The 11056-nt window shown below is 42.9% G+C and overlaps 1 protein-coding gene across 2 annotated transcripts; it reads left to right on the top strand.

The window, feature by feature from the left end:
* The first annotated feature begins 2594 nt into the window (after positions 1-2594).
* LOC133137271 (uncharacterized) lies at positions 2595-8232 on the top strand. Of its 2 annotated transcripts, none has more exons than XM_061255446.1 (7): positions 2595-2738; positions 3982-4167; positions 4965-5081; positions 5943-5999; positions 6360-6599; positions 6843-6959; positions 7325-8232. In XM_061255446.1, the coding sequence occupies exons 1-7, from the start codon at positions 2643-2645 to the stop codon at positions 7349-7351; spliced, it is 840 nt and encodes a 279-aa protein (XP_061111430.1). In that variant the 5' UTR covers positions 2595-2642; the 3' UTR covers positions 7352-8232. The 2 variants fall into 2 exon arrangements, with proteins under 2 accessions (XP_061111430.1, XP_061111429.1); XM_061255445.1 differs by having other exon boundaries at positions 7322-8232.
* The last annotated feature ends 2824 nt before the right edge of the window (positions 8233-11056 follow it).

Below are 11056 nucleotides of genomic sequence, written 5' to 3'. Positions count from 1 at the left end.
TATGCTTGCACTTTTCATCATTCTTCAGAGAGTGGACTTCCATGCACCCTTTGTTTTTGTGGAGGTTCGACACACCGTGGTCACCGCTGATGTAATCAGAAATTAAGTATGTCCTGTAAACGGACCAGAGGAGTGGAGCTGGAAGAGTGGTGTATTCTGAACAGGTGGCTCCATTCCTGGGAGGAGGAGCCAGTCCATGGTTTAGTTATTGCCCAACACAAAGCACCTGAATGTTGTTCACAGTTAAAGGTACCGTAGGTAAGATTTGTGTTAAAACATTGTTACAAGACCATTCCTATCATTTAGAAAGGCTCACTGACATGTTGACTCACCCTCTGCTTGTGATTATAGTCCTTAAATTATACAGTTGACGACCTGACACTGTACCAAAGTATTGTATAACTGTCCAGCAGTGCCATCAGCTCAGAATTGGCAGACACCAATGGGACCCAGGTACACCCATCTACTGTGTGGAGAAGTCTGGTCAGAAGTGGTCTTCATGGAAGAATTGCGGCCAAAAAGCCATACCCCCGATGTGAAAACAAGGCCAAGCGACTCAACTATGCACGAAAACACAGGAACTGGGGTGCAGATAAATGGCAGCAGGTTCTCTGGACTGATGAGTCAAAATATTTGGCTGTAGCAGAAGGCAGTTTGTTCGCCAAAGGGCTGGAGAGCGGTACAAGAATGAGTGTCTGCAGGAAACAGTGAAGCATGGTGGAGGTTCCTTGCAAGTTTGGGGCTGCATTTCTGCAAATGGAGTTTTGTCAGAATTAATGGTCTCCTCAATGCTGAGTACAGGCAGATACTTATCCATCATGCAATACCATCATCAAATGTATTCTGCAGCAGGACAATGACCCCAAACACACAGCTAATGTCATTAAGAACTATCTTCAGTGTAAAGAAGAACAAGGAGTCCTGAAATTGATGGTATGGCCCCCACAGAGCCCTGATCTCAACATCATCGAGTCTGTCTGGGATTACATGGAGACAGAAGCATTTGCCGCCTAAATCCACAGGAGAACTGTGGCTAGTTCTTCAGGATGTTTGGAAGAACCTACTTGCCGAGTTCCTTCAAAAACTGCGTGCAAGTATACCTAGAACAATTGATGCTGTTTTGAAGGCAAAGGGAGGTCACATCAAATATGAAAAAACGAAACTATTAACATTTCTATTTTTTTATTTTACAGCATTTTTTCACACCTGCCTAAAACTTTTGCACGGAACTGTATATATACACTTACGTATATATTGGAATTTTCCAAATGTTTTGTAGGCAATGATGCTATAACAAACCAAGCCAAAAGCTGTATAATGAGCTCTTGCCACCTGTAACTGAGAACCTCCCATATCTACCCCTGTGTGTACACCACTGGTACTGTACACACGTATAGAATTTATCCCAAAGGCAATATATTAAATCTATTATATATCTGGTACAGTGCTTGAAATGTACAAAAAAAAAAAAAGATATTATCATTGTAAACACAAAATATTTCACAAACCGTACACAATATGCAGATGTCCCATCCTCTTTCAGAAAGCATGTTAAAACTTCACCCCGGGCATTGCCATGGCAACAATGTTATATCCACAATTCTGACCAAAACCGCTGCATATTAACTTATTGAGGAGCTGGAGAAAAGTAACATTTCAATGTGAAAAGTATTTTTTTCTCTGCAATTGTCTACTCCCTAGTCCGGAGCCATTTGTATGACGTGTGTCTTTGTGAATCCATCCGCGTTTTCATTTCCCCCTCGTTATTGTGCTATTACCCTTTCATGTGTCTCACCTGATGTTCAGTTGTTAGACCGCCCTCACTCCCATGCCCTGCCTAGTTTGTCTCATTCCCCTGTGTATTTATACCTGTCCTTTTCAGTTGCACCTGGCTAGTTCGTCTTGTCCTGTTTTTGAGTCCCGAGTCCTTTATTCCTTCCCCCAGTTCTAGCCCCCTTATTCCTAAGCCTTGTTTCCCCAGCCCTGTTTGTTTTCCCGAGCCTTGTTTGTTTGCCCTTGCCCTGTTTCTTGTTGGATTCCCTGTGTTTGACCCCTGCTTGCTTTTTGGACTCTTCTGTTGGATCAACCTCTGTACTTTTGCCTGTGGACTGTGGTTTTTGATCTTTTGCCTGTTTGTGACTACGCTCTGCCTGCCCCTTCACCTGCTAGTCAACTTGCAATTTTCCACACCCCTGTATCTAATTCTAGTTCCTCTGTCCTCCCCGGCGTAACATGTTGTGGATTTTATATCTAACACAAATTTGTGTTACTTTGAACACATGTTGTGTCAAAGTTACTACTTTTGTGTTGCAAATATAATTAAATGATTTGTTACAAAGAGCGACAGCTGGCCAGCTGGTGAACTTGTCAAAAAGTCTAAACACCAGTTTAGACTTTCAGCAGGGATATAACTTGTATACAGCGTCTATGTGGTCTGTGGTGCTTAAAATCTCTTCCTGGCAAAGTGCCCGCAGTTACTGGAAAGTTTGCTGTATGCTGGGAAGTTTTGTTTCATGTAAAAAAAAAAAAGTGAATCTGAAAAGACTGTTTCAGGCAGCAGTAGCCAATCAGAAGCAGGAGAGAGAAGAACAGCCCCCCAGCAGCTGGCCAATGGAGAGCAGGCAGAGGGTTCTCACAACACAATGCTTCCTGCTCTAGAGGGATCTTCACAGCAAAGTGAGACAGAATTTCACAGCGGTCGAGGTGTCGACCATCTTCGCGGCAGAAAGCAGGAACAGGTGAGTGATGGGGGGTGGCTGTCTGGGCCAGGCTGGGGGCAGGGAGGTGAGGTGAGCCTGGGGGCCATAAAGAATACAGAGATATTTTGGCACAGATTTAGTTCCAGGCTTGCAGATTATCTCTGGGAGTCTCGGACCTGGTGCTGAGATCATTATTTGTGGTAATCGTTTCAGTATTCGTTATTGAGTTAGCTAAATTTGGACAAACATTTCTGTTATTCCACTAACCTGAGACCTTTACACTTTGCACTCCTGACTGGGTTTCTCCATTTACCAGAAGGAAGTGGAAGAAATATGCACATGCGCGCACACACACACACACACCCACACACAAACACACATGCACTACAGCCCAAAGAAACCTGTTGGTCGAGTTTTTTTCTTTTCTCCAACACAGATTCTGTATCAGTCACGTAGTGCACACCGGAATAACCCCTAAAATGTAAAGTTATCAAAACGCTATCCCTCTAAGACTGTCAGCATACTTGTCCCTGGTTTTGCCAAATGCCTGTAATGTGATGTAATGTAATTAAATGTAAAATAAAGTTGGTAGGTGATGGTTTGTTTGTCAAAGAGCAGGCGAGGTTCAAAAATCGCTGGTACATTGGAGAGCTACGCTAATACATCAATAACAAGTCGTTCATGAAAGATTACGCTGATTGCAGCACTGACTGCTATATTAAAAGTAGGCTGTCCCTTTCCTGCAATCTCTAGGCTACTCCAGCTGTCTTCATGAGTACAATTACCTTATTTTAACATTACAGTAATCTCCGCATCATAGTGGTAGATAGCCTTCAAGTGGTTGGGTAATACTATTAATGCAAGCCAGGGGGTGTCATTGGTTTACTGTTTATTGTGGTATGTATACCATTATATTATAAATACCCCCGCAGAATAATTGAATGTGAAAAGAGTGTGGGCAAGAGCCCCTTTTGCACTATGGAACAGGTGCCTACATTACACACACGCACACACAATCTTGTTTGATACCAATGCACAGAGCTTTGTGCACCTTGAAACATACGCCAAAGCCCTTTACTGTATCTGTTCCCTGCAAAAGAATGAAATAAAATCAGCTCAAACTAGGTTTTGAAACAGCTGATTGACAGCTGGTTGATCAGTTAGACCAGCTCCACACTCAACATGGCTGCACCAGCTCAGGCTATTTTACACCAGGCTTTTGCACTGAACAGAAAGACCTGTTCCTGATGATGTCATTCGAACCCCCTCTTCCCTCAAACAGGATCCAGCCAGGATGCCTTTGTCCGTAACAAAGGGTGAGGGCGTCGCAGTCTTCACTGTGACCTCTGACCCAGGAAGCAAATGGCCCTTGCTGTGCCAGCTCCTCGGGATGTTGTGCAGCAGCCCCGGGTGTTTCGCGTCCTGCAGACCCCGGAAGCTCATGGTTGGCCCCCTGTCATCATTAGCGGTGAGTGTTGTTTCCACTCGAAAAGCCCATTTTCTTTCTGATTCTTTCCGCTTCTCATTGGCCTCCACTGGCTTCCTATTGCCACACGCATCCGTTTCAAGGCCCTAGTGTTGGCATTTCAGGCTGCTAAGGGGACTGCCCCACCTTACATACAATCCCTGATCACTCCCTACTCCCCAGCTAGACCACTCCGGTCTGCCAGCTCTGGTCGCCTTATGGTTCCCTCTCTACGTGCACCTGGCGGTCGAGCTGCACGTTCCCGCCTGTTTTCCGTTCTGGTTCCTCAGTGGTGGAATGACTTGCCTACCACTGTCAGAACAGCAGAATCCCTCCCCCTATTTCGACGCAGACTCAAAACCCACCTTTTCAAACTCTACCTTAGTCCTCCCTCCTGATTTCCCCTGCCCCTCCTTTCTGATATCCCTATCCTTGTCTAACTCCCCCCCCCCAAAAAAAAAAAAAAAAATGCACTTCTGATGACAACTATGTTTAGAACAGCATTTCATGTGTATTTTGCTAGTTTCTGGATGTGGTGCTTTGACTTATGGTAGAACCTATGCACTTTGGATTAAAAGCGTCTGCCAAATGACTAAAATGTAAAATGTAAATGATTCCGAGGTCAGAATGTGGCTATAGATGACCGATCGTGTAAACATGAAATAATTAAGAGCAGACGGTCGTCTGAAATCAAGAAACAGATATGGCCCTCCTTGCTCTTTCACGCGCGCGCATGTGTGTGTGTGGTGTGTGTGTGGAATTAATCGATTGCATTTCCTCATCCTGTTATCCTTTTACAGACCGTTCAGATCATGGTGGGGCTTTTCACCATCGGTCTGGGAGCGAACCTCCTGAGCCTATACGATGGCCCCTATTTCATGTACTACAACGGCGCCCCCTACTGGCTCGGCGCCTGTGTGAGTTTGCCTTTTTATTTTATTTAAAGGTACAATAAGTAAGATTTTTGTGTTAAAACATTGCTACAAGACCATTGTAAATCCCTTCCTATCGTTGAAAAAGGCTCACTGACATGTTCACTCGCCCTCTGCCTGTGTTTATAGTCCTTAAATTTCGGGTTTCAAAATATGCAGTTGACGGGCTGGTACTCTGTACCAAAACATTGCATATCTGTACAATAATTCAAACTCATTGGTTCTAACTGCCACAGCCAATGGTGTTTCAACGTCTGTGTGTTGTGGGGAGGGATAAACAGTGTTGTGGTTTGAGCGCGTTTCTTGCTACAATTCCTCTCTTGACCGTTAGAAGTCCGAAATGACCCATTGTACCTTTAACACAGGTCTGTTTGAGTATGCTGGCCCACAGCAGTGGTCCTCAGTCCTGGTCCTGGAGAGTCACAAGGTCTGCTGGCATTTGCTGTCACTCAGAATAAAGCAGCGCCTGGTTTCTGTGGTCCGAAGGAAACAAGAACCAGCAGACTATGTGGATCTCCAGGACCAGGATGGAGGATAACTGTCCTTACAGTAACCAAAATGAGCATAGTACTACATTCTTAGTCTGAGGTAAGAAGGTCAGTTCATTAATTAGGTTTTCATTTTTGCTGTTAGTATACCAGACTAATCACAAAGATATGGAACTTTATTTTCTTGTAAATAGTAAGAATAATGGTATATCCAAAGCCTCCAACTACCCAAAGTTCACTCTCTAGTTAAACACTTTATAAATTGTACCTATTAATTGGTAACAGTAGGCTATTTGAATGATTTTCACCTATCAAATTATCAGTGAATTTAAGCAACAGTGATTTCTTCTTTTGACAGTTCATTTTCTCTGGAATATTTACCATTATTGGGGACAGGTTTCAGAACATCTGCCTGGTAAGTAACCCAGCTCTTCTGTGGTTGCTCTGGTGTGGTTATGTGCCTCCTCTCTATCCACAGAGTCTTAGTTGTTGATCATCTTATGCCTTTGGGCTAGCCTGGATAAACTGTATGTAACTGAATTTTTTTGTAACTTTCATTTGAAATTTCCAAAAGAGGTCAACCATCGTTTTTGAAAAAAGTAGCTTCTAGAAAGTTGTTTACTTGTTTGGATGTACCGCAGAGCACAGAGCCTTTGAAAGGAGGACTTCCGTTAGCTGATGACTGCGTTCTAGTGCATGGTGGGTGGGGGAATGGGAAGTTGTTCGTGAAACGGTAGAGACAATAAATCTGTTCTATGTGATTGGGTTCCTACAGGTGTTCCTGACTGGCGTTATTAATGTGGTGAGTGCAGTTCTTGCTGTTGTCGCGATAGTTTTCTACTTAGTCGACGAAGGAGCGGTGTTTGACAGGACGTGCTTGGCTTCGGACCGCGACTACTCCCGCTATGACTACCGCGGCGGCTACCAACGAACTCCAGTGAACTTGACGGACGCGGAACTGAGAGCTAAGGACACCAACCTGCAATTCTGCCAGATGTACAAGAATTTCGTGCAGGTGCGTGTTCTCCGCCAAATCCCCCTCCAACGATTCACTGGTCTGGAGCGGTAGCCTAATTTCGATATGGAGCAGCCAAGTTGATTTGTTTTCCCAGAAATAGGTCATGCCGTTAGCTGACCGTAGGGCTGCCTAGAGACTGGGCCAGCTGGGTGGCACGGGTACCCATTAGTGTTGTAGCGGATTCAGTCTACACACCCTCCAGGCAGTGGCAAGCGTTTGATTGGCCCCTCCCTCCCACAGCCTTTTGCGATTGGCCTGAAGGTGCTGCTGGTGGCCACTGCTGCTCTCCAGCTCTGCGTCACCATCAGTGAGGCGGTTTTTGCCATGAAGGCACTGAACAAGAACAGCAAGAAGCAGGTAAGATGCCCCAAAACACAGGGCAGCCATCTTGTGTCAATGGGTGTTTGACAGTGAGACCAAAGCTTTGTCATCTCAATGTATTTTTTGGTTTACGAAATGCCGCTAATTGTCAACGTGGACGATAAGTTGTGGACTCTCTTCGATAGTCTGGCCTCATTAAAAATAATTTGGAATTTTTGAAGCACTTGTCACAGAAATTTTGACAAAACTACAGGAACTGTGCTTTTATAGTATTCAGTTACTTCAAATAAAAGATTTGACACCAGACTGGGAGGTATGTGTGTGTGTGTGTGTGTATGTGTGTGTGTGTGTGTGTGCTTTAATTGACTTGCTGGTCTGGTCTTTGTTGTATCTCAAAGCAGGCCCCTGAGGTTACCTACGTCGGTTAAGCAGCCACTCATGGAGGAGCTGACATCCCGAAGCCCAGCTTTTTTCACTCCTGCCACCTATCAGTTCTCCCTGTGTGTCAGACTCAGGGCTGCATCTCGTTAGCCGGAAAGCACACACACCTTCACTCCACTAACCCCCTCCCCCCACTCCGTGCCCTGGAAAATCTCTTGTGGACTCCCTCCACTGTCCCATTTTCAAAGTAGATAAAGAACTTCTTCAGCCGCGCCCTATGTGTTGTTGTTATCGTGCATATCATCCTACCCAGGTGTGCGAAATGTCAGTTTGTTTTTGTGGCTCATATCCTACAAACAAATTCGGCAATTTAAAACAGGGAAGCCGGTTTCTATACACTCACCGAGCACTTTGTTAGGTTTTTTTAGACTTCTACTGCTGTAGCCTATCCACTTAGAGTTATAATGCGTTGTGTGTTCAGAGATGCTCTTCTGCATACCACTGTTGTAATGTGTGGTTATTTGCGTTATTGTCACCTTCCTGTCAGCTTTGACCAGTCTGGTGATTCTCCTCTGAAATCTCTCATTAACAAGGCGTATCTGTCTGCAGAACTGCTGCTCACTGGATGTTTTTTGTTTTTTATTCACCATTCTCTGCAAACTCTAGAGACTGTGTGAAAATCCCAGAAGATCAGCAGTTTCTGAGATACTCAAACCACCCTGTCTGACTCCAGCAATCATTCATCAGTCAAAGTTTCTTAGATCACATTCCTTCCCCATTCTGACATTTGGTCTGAAAAACAGCTGAACCTCTTGACGACGTCTGCATGCTTTTATGCATTTAGTTGCTGCCACATGATTAGCTGATTAAATATTTGCATTAACAAGTTGGTGAACAAGTCTACCTAATAAAGTATATAATAGATTAATTGTGCATTCCCATTTTTTGACAAGCAATCACACTATAACAAACCTAGGTGAAGAACTGCTATCAATCTGTGACAAGTTCTTGGAAAAAAAAAATGTTCCTTATGTTCCCCCACATCATCTGCCCATCTGTTCCTAATACAGTGTTTCTGCTGTGAACCAGCTGCAATTCCAAAGCTTTTAGTAAACCATTTGCACTTTCCAGTTCCACTTTCCGCAGCTGTAGCTGTGTTTTTACAGTATAGCACACTAATCGAAACCTCTATAAATCATGAGCTGAGAATTATAAGGTTCTAACTGACTTTTTTTGGGGTTTTTTTTGTTAGTTTCATAAATATGTTGCTTTTAGGGCACTAAATACATGTGTGAGGGTTTTATACAAAAACACAGTTTAAAAGTTTGAAAAAATGATACATTTAAAAGCCGTATCTGATTGGAGCCCATTCACTTCGGAGTATTTGAAGCTCAATATCTCAAAACTCTCAGAACGCAGATAGAGTCTCATTCTCAGCTCACAAAATATACTAAATTGTCTAAACTCCCTGCTAAGACACTCAAGGAGACCAAATCATTATTTCTGGTGTCACTGTCTGTTCATCCAGTATGCTTGCAATATGATAAGGCATAACCAACCATTTACTTTGTTATATTTAGATTGTAATTGGAGACAGCCTCTACCTCTCCAGTTCATGCTTTTCCACCTTGTGTGTGTACAAACGGGACTAAATAAATCAGTTTTCTTCTTGAAAGAAAGAAGGCCTGGTCATACCTGGTCATTTATTCTGGAAAAAAAAAAGAAGTCTACAAACTAGGGTCAGCGTTTCTGCTGTAAACCAATTGCTGTTTTCATAGCTGTTGCTACTAGAAGCTGCTGGTCTCAACAGAAAAACAACAAACTGGGTGTTGAGGTGGTGCGCGTAGAAAAGAGTCTGTATTCATGCGAGGTGGATGGAATTGGGTCAGCACAAGGTAGCACTCTTCCTCACTCCTCTCACTCTACCCTCTCTACGCCACCTAGTGGTCTGGATGACGAACAGCAAGCACAGTGAGCAGGCACAAAATGGACTACTTCTGGGCAAATGTAGTTATTTATTTATGTGTTACTAAGACTTTTTAAACACAGTCACAAAATGTGTTGTCTTTAACACGAGACATGGACACATCTAAAACCAGCTTGACCACTTTAGACTTGTTTAAGCGCAAGTTTTCAGCAGGGACGTAACTGTTATGCAGCGTCTGTGTGGGCTGTGGCGGTTGCCTATCAAATCTCTTCCTGGTAAAATGTGTCGACAGGAAAGTGTGTCGACAGGGAATGAATGAAAATAAAAAAACAATCTCGCTTTCAAATTTGCAGAAAATGTTGTACCATTAGAATTCAGGTTCGCTTTCAATCACATACACTACAGATTCATTGTAACAGGCATTTAAACCAGGGGAGCCCAAATTGTTGCACCCCACTGTACATTAAATCACAAATAAACCTGCTGACCGCATTATTTCCTTTCTTAAACACAGATTCTATATCATTCAGGTAATGCAAACAAGGAAAACACAGGAATAGACCCGAAAATGCAAAGTTATCAGGGTTAAGGGCCTTGCTTATGGGCCCAATGGCTGTGCAGGTCTTATTGTGGCTACACTGAGGATTGAACCACCAACCTTGCGGGTCCCAGTCATGTACCTTAACCACTAGATTCTTTCAAAAAAAATTCAATGAAAGGTCCTAAATAAATGTACTATACATTTTACACTACATTTTAGTAATTTGGCAGCATAGTTAAAAACTGAATCAAATCAATATTCTTTGTGACTACCCTTCAGCGTTAAAACTGCATTACTTCACTGAGAGCCAACGCTGTCCTGCAGTTCTATAAGACAATCAGCAGGGGGGCTGTTCCAGGCATGTTGGAGAACTTGCCACAGTTCATCTGCAGACTTTGGTTGGCTCCTTGCTTCTGATCTCAGACAGCCTTGATCAAGTTTTTATGTAAAAATTAAATGTAAAATTAAATACAGAAATGTCTCTGTAAAATTAAATCTTTTGGAAAATGAATATTTGGAAATCTCAAATGTGTTCTTTTATATTAACAGACACAAAAAAAACACAAATATATATAATAAAGTCTAGGGTGCCTAAGACTTTTGCACAATACTGTATGTATGTATGTACGGAACAGAAAAACTTGTTTCTGATTGTTGTAGTTTGAAAAACTCTTTTTTCCCCACGCACTGTTTGACAGGATCCAGCCAGGATGTGTTTATCTGTGACAAAGGGTGAGGGCCTCCTTTGGTGCCTTCTGTAAGTGAGAGGTTTGGTCTTATAATAACTATTCCTTAATTATTACTGTTACTTATGAACTATTTATTTGTTATTACTATTATTACTATTATTATTATTAATAATATTGTTATTGTTATTAATAATAAGAACAACTAATAGTAATGTAGTAATAACTATTTTTTGCAACATATCAATGTGATATTTATTATACATTCGGCTGACATTAACTAAGGAAAAGTATCTTGTTTGCGTACGTTGGGAGAAATGAGAACGATTTCAGTGGCCCTGAATGACAAGGGACCACAAAAATTGTGCTCCAAATGTACAGGGATCGGGTGGGATACATGGATGTGTGCGTGTGTGTGTGTGGAATCTCTGCTCTGTTGCTTGAACGTGTGTGTGTGTGTGTGTGTGTGTGTGTGGAATCTCTGCCCTGTTGCTTGAGCGTGTGTGTGTGTGTGTGTGTGGGTGTGTGTGTGTGGAATCTCTGCTCTGTTGCTTGAGTGTGTGTGTGTGTGTGTGTGTGTGGAATCTCTGCCCTGTTG

The sequence above is a fragment of the Conger conger genome, chromosome 9 (assembly GCF_963514075.1).
Source record: "Conger conger chromosome 9, fConCon1.1, whole genome shotgun sequence".
Lineage (NCBI taxonomy): Eukaryota > Metazoa > Chordata > Actinopteri > Anguilliformes > Congridae > Conger > Conger conger.
This window is presented reverse-complemented; position numbering and strand designations above follow the sequence as displayed.